The 16741-nt window shown below is 33.6% G+C and overlaps 2 protein-coding genes across 2 annotated transcripts; both read left to right on the forward strand.

Moving 5' to 3' along the window:
- The first annotated feature begins 1888 nt into the window (after nucleotides 1-1888).
- Nucleotides 1889-6384, forward strand: LOC123885711. Its single transcript, XM_045935025.1, has 9 exons — nucleotides 1889-2134; nucleotides 2857-2933; nucleotides 3457-3685; nucleotides 3819-3973; nucleotides 4076-4121; nucleotides 4209-4300; nucleotides 4466-4562; nucleotides 4958-5014; nucleotides 5185-6384. The coding sequence occupies exons 1-9, from the start codon at nucleotides 2003-2005 to the stop codon at nucleotides 5365-5367; spliced, it is 1068 nt and encodes a 355-aa protein (XP_045790981.1). The 5' UTR covers nucleotides 1889-2002; the 3' UTR covers nucleotides 5368-6384.
- A 3510-nt stretch (nucleotides 6385-9894) lies between these two features.
- LOC123887125 (cytochrome c oxidase assembly protein COX19-like) lies at nucleotides 9895-12366 on the forward strand. Its single transcript, XM_045936414.1, has 4 exons — nucleotides 9895-9958; nucleotides 10214-10302; nucleotides 11032-11129; nucleotides 11960-12366. Exons 1-4 carry the CDS (start codon nucleotides 9949-9951, stop codon nucleotides 12063-12065), a joined length of 303 nt encoding a protein of 100 aa, XP_045792370.1. The 5' UTR covers nucleotides 9895-9948; the 3' UTR covers nucleotides 12066-12366.
- Nucleotides 12367-16741: the final 4375 nt, after the last annotated feature.

Below are 16741 nucleotides of genomic sequence, written 5' to 3' on the forward strand. Positions count from 1 at the left end.
TTTATAAAATAATAAACATTATATAAACTGAATAAAAAAAATTCTTAAAATAGGAATTAGAAATAGATAAGTTATTTCACTCATATTGTATGTTTATGTTTTTTTTTTCGGTAACCATATTTATGTTTGTTATTGTGTCATGAGTAAAAAAAATGTTTATGTTTATTATAGTGCTCTTCACGACTTGACGTGGCCATGACGAATATTCTAGTAACTGTTAATGCAAAATTGCAAAGAGACTTTTAACAAATATCCAATTAAAATAATTTAATCCAAAAGAATAATACAATTTTATGTTTTCATGGATAATCTTTTGATGATGAGTATGCAATGGCCTGAGTAAATACTCGTCACTCTAGCATTGCAGAAACTCTGAGTGGTTTTGTTGCATGACTCAATTTTGCACCAAAGATAGTTACACCCACCAACTTTCTTTCCCCAAAAACTGGTCCATCAACTTTGCATTTTAATACAATAACAAAATTAAAAGTAATTGTGGTCAGGTTTAATTAACTAAACACACATGTGTATTCATTCCCCAAAGTCATAAGTCAAAAGTAAGTTATCATGGTTTTGCACCAAATTAATTAATATTACATTATTACTATATATGTGTGTTTTTTTTTGTGTAATACTATATATTGTGTTAACTATATTTAACTGGTAATCGTCTGGAAGATGTGATGTTTTGAACTTTAAGTTTAAATTAATACTTTACTGTTGTTCGTAAGTTTTGAATTTTAATGGTCCTTGTCACTTCGTTTACAAACAAGAAAAAAGAGTGGTTAATGAGTTTCAATTAAAAAATAAATTATTGAGAGAATTCGAAGTTGATTCTTTAGTGAAACGATTTTTTGTTAAATTTTATTTATTTTTTTATCAAACTCTAGATCATCAGAATTATTTCGCTTGAAAAGTTAAATATTGAGTGATATTCATAAAACCAAATAACCTATTTACATATAAGTCATCTTAATTGTAGAAAATATCATTTTCAATGGGAAAAATTTTTCTAATGCTAAAGTTTAGATAAATTGAGTCTTACGTCTCATGCAACTTTATCATAAATACAACTTTGGCGTTTTAACGTTAGCTTTTGGGCTATATAAGTCATATTTCACTATCGATCAAGATATGCATTATTCTTTTTTTTTTTGGATACATAAATCTCTTTCATATCCTCCTCCAATATTATATCGACTTAGACGTTGAAAACTTTACAACTATATTTGAAAAATGCTAAATAGTGTTGTTCGGGGTACTAATTAAGAATCTAAATAGAGTAAAAGTATCTCAAAAACTTATGTAGTTAACCTCTTAAAAGTGTAAAAACAAAAAATTCTTTTCAATAACATGTTTTTTTTGTTTCTTTAACTAGTACCCTAGCATGACCTACTATATTTTTATCATCAATCATTATCTCCTCCATGGAACCTCTGTCAATGGAACATTTTCTTTCAGTGTGTTCTAAAACATAATAAATGTTAAAAAAACTACATAAATATTTGATAGGTAGAGACACAGTTCAAACCTGTAATTTCTGGATTCTCAATTTTGGTGTAAAAAAGTATTGTGGGGCATATAAGGTTTCTTCCCTCCCAACCGTATTTTTTTCCATATACATGAGTTATGATCGAACTCCCTAACCACATGCTTAAGGGACCAAGACCCTTATCACTTTGACCAATTCGTAAACCGATTATTACTTTATCTATTATTTTATGAATAATGAATAATTAAACTCTCTATTTATTTGTTTATTTATTTATTTATTTATTTATTTATTTATTTATTCTTATGATCTTTGACTCATTTGAAAATTGAACACAGAGTGCCACGTTTGAGACGTGTTGAAAAGCTAAAGCATATAAAATGCGCTTAGTGGGCGCACGAACGTAACACAAATGAAACAGAACAACACAACGACGCCACATAAACAGATATACAATTTTAAACCAAATTTCAATTCTCCGGCGAACGAAACACAATTTTCCGGCAACAAATGTTGACCTCCGGCGACGGAGTCGACGAATCGTATCGCTCACTTCCGTCGCTATATTTAACCTTCTTAACGATCTGGTTCGTCTCTGCTTGTTCCTGGACCGCTTATACCTACAAAACCCGCCATTTTCAGGTTCATTCTTATTCTTCACCTTAATTGATATGATTCTTCATAATTTTTGCACCTTGTTTTGGAATTTTGAATTTTGGATGATGATGAACAATTGAACTGGTTTACTAATTTGAGAACTGTTTTTGCTAATTTTAGACTCTGTTTTGTTATTTGATTTTGATCCTTTTGGTTTTATTGACATGCAACCAGAGAAAATGAATTTTACTATTTTATAAGTTATATGGTATATTTGTTTTTGGTTTCCAAATTATAGTTTCTTTGAATTATTATTTATCCATAACAATAAGAAGAATGCATAATATTTTGGTAAAACTAAGAATTAATTTTTGTTGAAATGATTGTAAATTTAACTAAACCGACTGTGATATCCGTGACTTTAAGAGGGGTTCTCTCGCGGTCTGTTTGGATTGACTTATTTGAATTTATATATTGAAAGAATTTGTGAGACTGGTTGAGAGAGTTTATGGAAACGGCTTATGACATCATTGACATGTCTTTTAAGTATTTTTCATCTTATTTCTTTAAGCTTTTTAGGATAACTTATGAAAAAAGTTTGATTTTATTTTATATTGCTATACAAATAACTTATAAATGCCCGCATAATTAAGTTATTTATTCCCATAGGGTGATGGTATTGTTAATTTGTTCTATGAATTTGAAAGGTGAATTTTTTTAATATTGTAACATTTTATTTATTTTGTGATATTGTTTGGCTAGAGCAGTGGAATAATTTGCAATGGACACTTGCTTCGATTCCGTTGATTAAAGCATTACAGCTCATGTTGTCCTTCCTCTTCTGGTATGATTCAAACCTTTTATATTGGCTTATTGAATGTGTTAGATTTTTAGCGTTTAAGTGGAAGATTTGCATTTTCATATTGATATAATTTACTATAATGGTATTGTCTTTCACTAAGTCCAAACAAGGATCTATCATGTAAGGATCCGGATTGCATGTATCTATTGTTTTGCTGTTTTGCAAAATTAACGCTTACATTCATCCTGAGGATAGTCATTGACAAAGATATGGAGGCACTGCTCAAATTATTTATCTGAAATTTGAAGTATTTTTGTAGAATTTTTGTTTACAATGGAGAATGGAGCATATTTACGTTTTAGAGTAGTTCATTTTTTAAGTGGTAGTTATGAGGTCTCCTGTTAAGGTAGCCCCAAGTGCATAAATGTTAGTTTGCAAATGATTCTTCTAGTTTGAGACTAAAGAAGGCTTGGCATACTCAAAGCTTGTTTGAAAGAAGATTCCTAGTGGTGTGAAACTTGTATAATTGTATTTGTGGTTTGTATTTGTGACACCATTCTTGCAGGTATTCATGCTTCAATTTTCAGGCTTGCTCTTTGTGGATGTCATTTGGTGTATATGTAACTGGGGTGCTCTTTCAGACAGCTGCTTTCGTCTCCTTTTTGCTAATTTCTCATGGTTACTGCATCATGTGTGAGCGCCTTTCTTTAAATGAACGCCGTTCAACTGCCGCATTTGCATGTGTCTTTTACTTGACTCTAGTTGGGTACAAGGCTTCTGTACCATACTTCACTGTAAGTTTCTTAGACGGTCATTATAATACGCAGTTCAATTGAAACCACTTTAATTTTTCAATGGAAAATTTGTGATTATATAATAATTATGCATGGTTCTTTGATGCTGATCCATATTTAAACAAATGTGCAGGTGCTTCTGCTTCTAAACTATTTTATTTCATTCTATGTAATATTCCACCATATATCCCAAAACCTACTAGTTTTGCGAGAACAATTGAGCATTATAGAAAATGAAGATGTTCGAGTAATGCATGATGCTGTGTATAAAAAGTACATTATGTTCAAGTAAGTGCCACACATGTCATAAGTGTATATGAGTAATTTCTTTCCAAATGCATCTAAACAAGAATTCATACTTTTATAGTTAACATCTTTTCTTTACTTCAGGAAATTTCAGGGTGCAATGCAGATGGTAGCTATGGCAGAAACTGTGGTACGGTATTTGGGATTCATTTAGTACACTTTCATGAACAATGATATACATGTAAATGTGCGAATTTGACAAGCTCATTAATTGTAGATATACATAAACATTTATGACTCCTCAGAGAATTACTGGCTTCGCTTACTGATCAGAGAATGGGCACAATTTTGCATCTTTGTGTACATTGGGTATGCTTATCTATGTTTCACTGCAAGTAACCCTTGAATTCCATGAAATTTATCAAATTACTTGAGAAAAAATGAAGCAGTTTATGAAAACTGCTCATGATTTTCCTGCAATTATGTGTCCAATTCCAATCTCAAATAGTTCTTAATCTATTCCTTAACCTGCAGATGGATTTTCAGATCACAAGATTTAGCACCAAACTTCTCTGTTATGCCGGCCACAAAGCCTAAAGGGATGACTCTGGTGCCTCCCATCTACAGTATTGTAAGTTTTCGATCTTCACATGTTCAATAGTTCAAGTGGTCAAGATCTCAATGAAATGTATCATGTTAGTTGTTATGTGCCATTGAAACATTAGTAGTTAGTAGCATGGTTGTTAAGATCTATAGTTAAATCGTGAGATCCCACGATCTTACGTGTTGGGGGTGAGCCACCGTGTTGGAGCGCAGAGAAGATCGCAAGAATGGAGGAACGCGTGAAAGCGCAGAGAAACATCGTAAGATCGTGAAAGCAGAGATCTTCCACGCATCTTTTTACATTGGAGCTTCTACTTGTTCTTCTTTCAAGTCTTACTTTTTGGAAAACAAGATCTTAATTTATAGCTTTTAATTTATATAAAATTATTCTGTCGACTGACTACACTGAGAATTTTGGTGCAGGAAATGGATGCAGCAACCTTTAAAGAGTTTAGTAGTCACGAATGGCACATTGGGTTGGTATGTGTTACCAACATGCTCTAATGTTCTTTAGTTAGATAGTTTACTAGTTTTTATAATCTTTTTGTGATTTCTGTTATCTATTCATTCATATATTAATTTATTTACTTTTACTCTACACTTTTTATGAAGTTCAAATAATTCAAATAGTTTCATCTCAACTTTTGTAGCCAACTTCTACTTCTCATGATGAATGCTCCAAAAACGAAGTTCTGGTAATCATTCAGCATCCTCGAGCACAAAGGCTAAGAAAGCTCGATTCGTTTTCTGATAGCACTGACTGCTTTGCTGTGCCAGATCTCAATACAAATTCATCTTCATGCCAAACACAACAAATACAGCTAGCAACATGATTAATTATACCAAATTACTTGTTGTTGCCTTTTTCTCGCAGCTAGCATACCGTCAATTTTTTTTCTTCTTGGTTTAGAAATCACTAGGTAAGGGAAAAAGAACACCTAATTCCTGCAATGGAAAAATGGTGCAAATTGGTCCAGTACAGCCATCATGGATAGTAAATTGAAGCCGTGTTGAATCGCTCATCATGAATTGAACAAATGGAACTTATAACCTTGACTCAAAATACGAGGGATTCAATCTTCTAAACAACATCAATTTACTAACCTTACTAACTGTACTACTTTTTAACCACAGAGAAAGTCTTAATTTAGTGCAAACCAGTGAGTTTTAGTTTGTCTAGCACAGTTTCAGATTATAGGCAGCTGCAAATATATGTATAATGTATCAATACATTATCAAAGTAATTATTAGTGTGTATATTCTTAATTTCAGTGTCGATTACATTCGACATTTTAAAGAATAATCATCTTAAAGCGTATTAAATTTTGATCTTGTACTAGGAGTCTAGGACACAATAAGCTTCTATTGATAGGGAAAGTTGGTCCACTTGCCTAACTTTCTCAAATTGGGACAGCTATGTTGAAAATTGACTTTGTTTTTTTCTCTTCTGCATTGATAACTTTCAACAAGTCAACCTACTAAAATTGGTATTTTAAAACAAGACTACAATGCTGACTCGTTGAACAAGAATGGCACTAAAAACTTTGAAGCATAAAGGAGGTTTAACAAAAAACTTTAGAATAAGATTAATACTATTGGTTAGTTAGAGATGATGGGGGAATAAATAACACTACCGTTTTACATATGAAAATTGTCCTATAAGCTTAGTTGTGGGGACATTGGGATATCGCATATATTATGTAGGGGTTAGAGTTCAAATCCCGAACACTCAACTTAAGACCAATGTTTTAAGAACCGGACCGGACCGGCCGGTTCAACCGGTTCAACCGGGAACCGGACACAGCAGCGGTCCGGACTAGTGCTGAGAACCGGTAGTTTGCAGAACCGGAGAAAAACCACTTGAAACCGGTACGAATCGTCCTGAACCGCTCAAATCGTCGAACCGGGGGCGGTTTTAAAAAACCGGCCGGTTCGGAATCTAGCTTTAAAAAAAAAAAAAAACATTTTTTCCCTATTTTTCAGTATCTTTTCACGCTCTTTTTTTGCCAAGATTTTTTTTCTTCTTTTATACATTGATTAAGATTTGTCTTTGTCTTTTACATAATTAATTAACAGAGTTGTAAAAAAATCCAGACATAGAAAAGAAATACAGAGACCAGAAAGATTCAATTTTCTTTTCCTTTGCTTTTATACAAATAAAAGTAATTGATTTGTTTAAAAAAGTAAAAGAAAAGAGAGAGATTTGCTTGAAGAATATAAAGAAAAGAGAGAAAAAGAACAAGATTGAGCTTGAAGAAGAGATGTAAGAAATGATGTGTCAATAAAAAATAAGAAAGAAAAAGAAAGAAAAAAAAAATCTCACGTGAGAAGAGAAAGATGAAGTGACGGCTGATTACATTTGCATATTGTTTGTATTGTATATATACTAAGACTAGATTAGATATTTATATTTATGGTTTAGTAAATGGGTTTGGGTCAAGTATGTTCTTTTTTCACTAATAAATTGGGCTTATTGTTGAGCTAAGTATTATTCTTTTTATTTTATTTAATATTTATTTATTTATTACTTTCTTAAGTTGTGTTTTGTTAGTTTGTTATAGAGAAAAAAAAAATTCCATTCTATTTTGTTATTATAATAAAATTATATGAACGGTTCAATGTAAACGGTTCAATAACGATTGAACCGGTCCGACTGGTTGATCCTTGAACCGATGGTCACAACGGTTCGACTTCCGATCCGGTTCTTAAAACATTGCTTAAGACAATTAACAATGAATTGATTTAAGTGGTAAGAAATTTAGATCTTTTAAACAAGTGGTCACGAGTCAATTTTTCACAGTTATGTATGAAGAAAATTTGATTAGAAAAACCTCTTTTTGTATCCCATAAGTTCTTGAGAGAGATAAATAACTGATAAATGATTGTTAAAATTTCCTACCTATAATTTGTTAACAAAATCCATAAAACAATAACCGCCAACAATTTTGCAATCCTCGCATACAAAGTTCTTAAGATTCCAAGTTAAGTCTATATGTATCAATTTCGAATTAACTTGGCCGTAAACTTTTTTTTGTCAAGACCGCAAACTTAAATTTTAATAAATTCATAAATGAAATTGAGTTTTACTTAGTTTTTTTTTATTTTTTTTTATTTTATTTTTTACAAAAAATTGAGTTTTACTTAGTTTTAAACTTTAATAAACTCAAAATCAGATTAACTTGCAGGAGATTTTATTCGTATTAGATTTGTGCGTTATAATTGAGTCCAAATATTAAATTATTAATATTTTATATATGTAATTTTGATATGAGATAATTTTATGAATCGAGGTAACAAATTGATTTTATATGGATAATAATCAAATATTATTTATCAAAATTGTCAAAAATATAAAATTTGATATTTTTTGATTTTTTAGTCTTTATAATAGTCAATACTAAATACTTTTCAGGAAATCTCCTCTAAATCACTAGTATTGCTATCGAAATCATGACCATCAGCATGTAGGTTCCATATCCAAGTAGTAGTATCAAGTCCCTTAGCTATTGTTCTTGAGAAATGACCAGGTTTTACCCATTGCTTGGATGAAGTTTTTATGGGATCCCTATCTACCAAAATTTTGACTTTTGGTTCCGGCAAGCGAATAATCATTGAGTCCTCCTCTTTTCGAACAACACATACAAAGACCCGCCAACATAAAACATAATTAGGAAACTTATGAGAAATCTTTGTATTGAATATTTTTCCCTTCTATCTCCCATTTATCTGGAAAAGGATTCCCTCCAGTGTGTTATTCACTGGAGAGGGTGCAGTGGTGATCAATACCATTAAAATCTTATCTTTTCATGTTTTTCATTTTTTTTATTTTCCAATGAAAGGCCTAGATTGAACTGGAGAGAACAATTCACGGGAGATAATCCACTCCCCATTTATCTAATATCTATCTATTTTTAGTTATTCACTAGAAAAATTATGATCCACTTCAAACCAAGGTTGTCAGAACCGGACCGGTCATCGAACCGGCAAGCTCACCGGTTCAAGGTTCAATTGGTCGGACCGGGTTCAACCGGGGTCGAACCGTTTTTAATTAAATATATATTTTAATTAATATATAAATAAAAAATATGAATAATTGTTCAATATTTCATAATTTCACACATTAAAAAGATAAAATATCAAATGTCAAAATAAAATTAAATTTATAATTCAAACCAAATTAGAAATTATATAATAAACTAAGTTCAATAACACAAAATAGCACCATAACATCAATTGACAACATACTGCTTTCAAAAAAAATCAATTGACAACATACTACCAAAACCAAGTGCCAAGTGAAAAAGCAAAAACTAAATGTTCATCAAGTTCATAAAGACTAGTGTCCAAATGCATAGCTAAATGCAACGTAATAATCATTATAATGTTCATCTAGACATAAAAAGTTAAAAACTAATAATCATTATAGTCTTCAAGGTAATAGTAGTACCGCCGGCGCCGGAGCAAGAGGAGGAAGGGGAAGGGTTTGTGGCAAGGTTGAAGAGGGTGGAGGAGAGAAGAGAAAAAAAATTAAGCGTTTTTACGTGATGACTAATGAGAGAAGAGAAAAAAGATGAAAAACAACTTTTCCTATTCCTACGTTGTTTCAGTTTTTTTTTTTTTTTAAAAAAAAAAAGATTTTGCCTTGTTTTTAAAAAAAAAAAAAAAAAATGCAAAACCGTTTGGACCGGCCGGCCGGTTCGCCGGTTCAACCCGGTTCGCCACGGTTTTTTCCCGGTTGGTTTCCTGTCCGGTTTTTGATCATAACCGAGCCGGTTTCATGGCCGGTTCACGGTCCGACCGGTCCGACCGGCCGGTCCGGTCCGGTTCTGACAACCTTGCTTCAAACCAAACAGATCTTAAAAGTTAAAACATCACGTTTCTTAAAGATAAATTACGAAAATTAAGAGTAGCTCTTAAACCATAAAACAGGGTTCTTAAGGTAAACTACGAAACTACCCTTAATATTTTAATAAAGTTACTATTTTATCCTCCAAACCCTTTCCCTGTTACGCGCAACCTCTAACACGAGCTCTAATCCCTGATTCATGAACGCAAACTCTCCGGAGCATCACCTTCAACGGTGCATCGTTAACACAAACTTGCCGGAGCAGCCAGCATCAATCACCAAAGCATCCGTGTAATTCATTCTCTTCCATTTTATCTGATTCTGAAAACTAATTAATTGCTTACACTTCATCTCTTTTCTCTTAGAACTTCTGTTTTCACTACCTCATCGCTGATTAATCGTTTCAAACTCAACTCAATGCAGCGGTTAATTTTCACTGTTCTCTCGTTATTCGCCATCGGCAACAAAGCTTGTTCGGTGATCAGAGGCACTAAAACTCCGGTAGGGAAAGAATCTTAAAGTCTCTTATCGTTTGATTTCCAATTTAAGCTTGACAACAAACCTAGAAATGAGTTCAGGTATTCATTTATTTTTTTTTACTTCTTTAATTTGATAAATCACTCGCATATCTTATAGTTAAGTCTTCAATTATTTTTTCCTTCGTTAATTTAATGAATTACTGACATATTTTACGGTAGTTTATATGTGAAAGGATTGAATTAAAGGATTGGTTTAAAAATTAATGAAAATTATTAGTTGTTAAGGCTTCAAAATTGAGGTAATGTTTGCTTTGATTCTAAAGTTTCATTCTTTGAATCTGGTGTAATAATCAGGTGGTGCATTTGGTGGCAACAGGGGACTCCGTCCGGTGCCTCCCGAAAAGGGAATTTTCCCATTGGATCATATGCATTTGTGTGACCTGGTATGGTTCTTCTTCTCTCAATTATCCATCAACAATTGAAGGCTTAAGAAGCAAAGACCTTGCAAGTTTGTTATCGGAATTGTGGGCTAGCTTTTAATGTTTAATATATAGGTTAAATTTGGCGTTTGGGGCAGAATTTAAGATAAACTATGCTCTATAGTTGTTATTATACAGTAAAATTTTAAATTGATAACCACGATGGGTGTGTGACTAAACTCCTATATTTGTTCTTAACCTTGGCATTTGTCGTCGTATTAATCCTTGGACAAGACTCGCCAGAGAAATATAGATACAAGTCATTAACCCTATTAGGTTAGTACTTAAGTTATGCTTTTGTTACATTAATCCTTCATCATGCATCACTACATCGGGGATTGACTTGAACAACGAAAAATATATTGAGGACTTTAATTTTATTTCTTTAGTGTAGGGACTAGGGGTTGTCGGGTTGATAAAACATGAATCAAGGTTAGAAACAAAAATGGAGGTTTGCTCATCAGAGGTAAAAATAGTTGTTCACTTTAGATTCTCTATCATGATAAAGCTAAAGTGAACATAACAGAATAGAGCGTTTTGGGTTTAAGAGCTGCAATTCTTTGCTGTGACTCCGACGTGCATCTCCAAGCGTTTAATAACGCCAAAACAAAAAAGCAATAGATTGTCAAATGCTATCAGAGTATATTTTGTCTATCTTCTTGTACCTTGATTCCCTTATTGGCCTCGTTTCAGGACAAGAAAGAATATCTCAACTGTCTAAAGACTGCTGGAAACAAGTCTGAAATATGTAGGGAATTCTCAAAAAAATATCTGCAATGCCGAATGGAAAAGTGAGTCGGCTTCACTGTAGTACAGACATAGTTATCCTCACATTTCTGATGTACTCGTGTTTTTCTCTTACCAGTTAATATTGGTTTCAATATTCAGTGTCAAATAGGCTACTTTGGAGCTTGTTATCATAGTGTAACTTGATGAATAGGAAGCTTTGTAAAATGAATAATGTCTTTAGTGAATTTAAATTTATCCTCTCAACTTGTTAGTGTGATCTATTTGTGTGAGTATTGTGGTTTTAGCCAGGAAAAGATTGAACAGTTCTGAGTAGTAATTAATTGTAACTTTGACCATGAAATTGGATAAAACAGAATAAACAGACAAACCACCCAAATTTCTTGATTATCAATTTATCAGTGTAATTATATAGCAGAAGGATAAATTGCTCGAGTGAAGAGTCATATGTGAGTCACAGCAATCACATATTATGCTATAACATGGAGGAATTCCTCCTATAGCTTCACCGGCATCCATTATTATTCCAAGCAGTAATTTTGAAATAGTTTATTGTCTTCAATGTTTTCTGATGGATCTCAATTGTTCTTATTATTGTGAGAACCCATTGTAGCTGTTCAAGATGGTAGTAACAGAGATAGAATGCTAGGTTTATACAACATTTTCCAATTAAGATTAAGTATGATCAGTTTGTACCAAAGTTGACACTTTTAAGTGGATATCTTGATCACTTTTTTTTATTCATTTGTAAATATTATGTTACGGCTGATGTTATTTCTGTTATGTATGGCTTTTAGGTTTGTTTTGACTGGAGTTGTGTTGTGTTATCACTGGTTATCTATGAACTATATAATTGACAATTGACGTCTTGCAGGAACTTGATGGCAAAGCAAGATTTGGCAGAACTTGGTTTTAAAGAAGTTAATGCAGAAACTCCGGGAGGTAAAATTACCGAGAGGATTGGTGATCGCAACCAATAAGTGTTTGATAGTTTGCGATAGTTAGCTTTATTAATGTTTGATAAACACTGTAAGCTTAAGTAGGGGGTTGTGTAATTTTTTACATTATCTTTGGTTTATGAACTTAGTACCATTTGTTTTTTTAATACCAACATATATCAAACATAAACACACTTTCAATTTAAAGTTTGTTGTATATATAGCCATTGTCCAAACTAGATATCCATAATTGTGTATGCTTGGATAGACAACGTGTTTTGACAAAATCACATCGACTTTGTTGAAGTTCCAATGTATAATTTCATCTCTATTCAATTCTTGAGATTACACATGGAGGAATTCCTCCTATAGCTTCACCGGCATCCATTATTATTCCAAGCAGTAATTTTGAAATAGTTTATTGTCTTCAATGTTTTCTGATGGATCTCAATTGTTCTTATTATTGTGAGAACCCATTGTAGCTGTTCAAGATGGTAGTAACAGAGATAGAATGCTAGGTTTATACAACATTTTCCAATTAAGATTAAGTATGATCAGTTTGTACCAAAGTTGACACTTTTAAGTGGATATCTTGATCACTTTTTTTTATTCATTTGTAAATATTATGTTACGGCTGATGTTATTTCTGTTATGTATGGCTTTTAGGTTTGTTTTGACTGGAGTTGTGTTGTGTTATCACTGGTTATCTATGAACTATATAATTGACAATTGACGTCTTGCAGGAACTTGATGGCAAAGCAAGATTTGGCAGAACTTGGTTTTAAAGAAGTTAATGCAGAAACTCCGGGAGGTAAAATTACCGAGAGGATTGGTGATCGCAACCAATAAGTGTTTGATAGTTTGCGATAGTTAGCTTTATTAATGTTTGATAAACACTGTAAGCTTAAGTAGGGGGTTGTGTAATTTTTTACATTATCTTTGGTTTATGAACTTAGTACCATTTGTTTTTTTAATACCAACATATATCAAACATAAACACACTTTCAATTTAAAGTTTGTTGTATATATAGCCATTGTCCAAACTAGATATCCATAATTGTGTATGCTTGGATAGACAACGTGTTTTGACAAAATCACATCGACTTTGTTGAAGTTCCAATGTATAATTTCATCTCTATTCAATTCTTGAGATTACACATGGAGGAATTCCTCCTATAGCTTCACCGGCATCCATTATTATTCCAAGCAGTAATTTTGAAATAGTTTATTGTCTTCAATGTTTTCTGATGGATCTCAATTGTTCTTATTATTGTGAGAACCCATTGTAGCTGTTCAAGATGGTAGTAACAGAGATAGAATGCTAGGTTTATACAACATTTTCCAATTAAGATTAAGTATGATCAGTTTGTACCAAAGTTGACACTTTTAAGTGGATATCTTGATCACTTTTTTTTATTCATTTGTAAATATTATGTTACGGCTGATGTTATTTCTGTTATGTATGGCTTTTAGGTTTGTTTTGACTGGAGTTGTGTTGTGTTATCACTGGTTATCTATGAACTATATAATTGACAATTGACGTCTTGCAGGAACTTGATGGCAAAGCAAGATTTGGCAGAACTTGGTTTTAAAGAAGTTAATGCAGAAACTCCGGGAGGTAAAATTACCGAGAGGATTGGTGATCGCAACCAATAAGTGTTTGATAGTTTGCGATAGTTAGCTTTATTAATGTTTGATAAACACTGTAAGCTTAAGTAGGGGGTTGTGTAATTTTTTACATTATCTTTGGTTTATGAACTTAGTACCATTTGTTTTTTTAATACCAACATATATCAAACATAAACACACTTTCAATTTAAAGTTTGTTGTATATATAGCCATTGTCCAAACTAGATATCCATAATTGTGTATGCTTGGATAGACAACGTGTTTTGACAAAATCACATCGACTTTGTTGAAGTTCCAATGTATAATTTCATCTCTATTCAATTCTTGAGATTACTCTTGCTTCTGTCCATAGTTCGTGCTCCATTTTGCAATCTTCTCCACTGCAATTTTCGACATCATCATTGCAGTGTTTTATGGTGTTTGGATTTACAAGAATTTGTTATTTGGTTTGAGCTGTTACTTTTCAGCATATATGTTCTTTGAATATGGGGCTGGGGCAATATAATGCTCACAAGATGTTTACTAGAAGTTGTCTTTGTCTGGTAATAGAACAGGGCGGCTTGCTCTGACCAAGACTCCACTTTTTGCTCCGTCCATGGAGCGTATGAATTTCCTGGATTGTAGATAGACCAAAAGAGGGAATGAAGGATATGAATAGGAATTATAGTCCCATTGGAAAAAGGGGCACTTGCGGGAACATCTCTACTGACAAACCATTTCAATAGTACGGGTGCTTCCATGCCACGAGGCACGACCATAGAAGTAATGAAAAAGAATTGGAATTCATGAAGTGTATCATGCTGAAAGTTAGACTTCCATAAATAAGGATTCAGAATTTCCTTTGTTATGCTGTGATTGATTCTACCGTTGTTACAATTGTGGAAGATATTGGTATTACATTTGGATGTTAGTGTTACTTCTCCCTTGGATTAGCTTGGCTTTCATCTCTATCTCTTGGGTCTAATTGCATGCCTTATGGAGCTTCATGATGATGTTCATTTTGGATGTTGATTGCAACTTTTATATCAGTGGTACTGTGCACTTGCCATCTTTGTTCTAGTTAATGAGCTGAAGGCGCCTACACCATTTTGTTCGTGTTATTACATTTTGCTTCATACAAGTAATGGAATTTAATCTTTGTTTGAAGATCTTTGTGTTTGCTAGTGGTTTGCCTTTAAGTGTGCAGATTGAAGACTTTTTTGGATTTGATATACCTCCTTGTTGCCTTCATGGTGATTTAGCCCTTGGTTTTAGTTTCTATCTATGATGGTTAAGTTGGGTTATGATAGTTATGACAAATTTTATAAAAGGAAACGTGGGCAGAATGATACAGTTAATCATTCCTTTATAGGAATGTTTCCTTATTCAGCGAGGGAAGAGAAAGTAAATCTAGACCTGATTGATTAAATAGGAGAATGTTTTCCTGCCATTGTTTTTTATGCATGATTTGAGTGGTGAATTTTACTCTAGGAGAGCTAAGGCCTCTCGAAGTGCCTCCCTAATCAGTTATAGCTTATTTCCTTTCATTTTAATCTTCTGTTTGTATTGTGAGCTAGATCCCACATGAACTCTAACTATTTCCAGCAATAAGAATTTTTATTCACTACTATATTCTACTATTTTATTGATCAATGTTCAGTCATAATCGAGATCGAGTCCTAACAATTGGTATCCAGAGCCTTGGTTTGCGCTGCACACCAGAGAAAACGATGGATGCGAGATTTGATTCAATGGAACAAAAATTGGGAAACATCGAAACAAAGTTGCAACAAATTTGTTAGATGTTGTTGGAACAACAATCAAGACCGCCAGTCACGGTGGAGCAGTTTCGCGAGCTCATTCAAGAGGAACGGGCTCGTCGTAACCGTCTTCGTGGGAGACCACGAGGAAGAGTGCACCACTATCACGAAGAGGAGGAATGAAGCGATAATAGTGTGTGGTCGTGGGACTCACCTCAACCACCGCAAACTGATGGTGGTAACCATAATTTCTACGACGTCAGAGAAGAAACTCACCTGAACAAATCTGAGTTTCAGTTGGAAACAATAGTGATGAAGGTGTCTAAAACTACAGTAAAGGTCGAGACCGAGAAAATGAGGGTGCAAAGTACGATGGCAGATAACAATTGTGTACATAGATCAGCGGTGCAGCCTCCACCAACATGGCAGAACACCACTAGACCTGTGACGGCACCACCGCAGTGAGTTCTGCCGCTCAGACCACTGAAATCGCCAAACGCAGAGTTGAACCACCAACGCAGTCAAACGCCACTACTTCCGTCAAAGCCTCTAGACACCAGCCGATCGGTGACAGTACTATCACATCGATCTTCGCCGGACTTCGATTTGCATGAACGAATCTCTGCAAACACAAATATTTAAGAAAGAAAAGAGCAGGTGATTATTATCAAACCACCACCGAAACCGCCAGACTTATATCGACTTGTGTTGTTTCCACCATGGCGAGAACCACCGGACATGGGAGTAGAGATTTCTTTAATGGAGAACGTGGAAGGTTTTCTCTTGTTGAAGAAAGAGAGAAGGGTAGTTTTGATATCTTACATGGTGGGTCTAGCTCTTAACTCGGTTGATTTGACTTGGATTAGAAAAGAAGATCAAAGGGCAAATGAGTCAATTGGCAAGGTTGGTATCTCTTTTAACATAATGGGTCATACCCAAATTAAATGTTGTTTGATTTTGAAGGAATTAGCAATGTGGGCAGGAATAGAGTTATTGAGCTTAGTTCAATTTAATGATAACAATTGGATTATGAAAAAGGAGGGGGTGGGTACAATTGATTATATGAATTTGAAGGGGATAGAAACAGGCCAGTGCTTCGTTTTAGGTGAGTTGGGTCAAACTCTTGATCTCATGGACCTAGTCCAATGTTATCATATCATTAGTGTTCAGGAGAAAAGGTTTTGTAATGGTATGGCTTTGTGTTGAACAATTTTGACTCATCTTTTATCACCAAATGATGATTATTCGGTGTTGCAAGGTGGGGGAAAATTACATGGGAATGCTCACTACGCTGAGAATGTATGAATACATGGTTATGCTAACTATCCAAGTAGACGATGATCTGGTAAG

This window comes from Trifolium pratense, linkage group LG5 (assembly GCF_020283565.1).
Source record: "Trifolium pratense cultivar HEN17-A07 linkage group LG5, ARS_RC_1.1, whole genome shotgun sequence".
Taxonomy (NCBI): domain Eukaryota; kingdom Viridiplantae; phylum Streptophyta; class Magnoliopsida; order Fabales; family Fabaceae; genus Trifolium; species Trifolium pratense.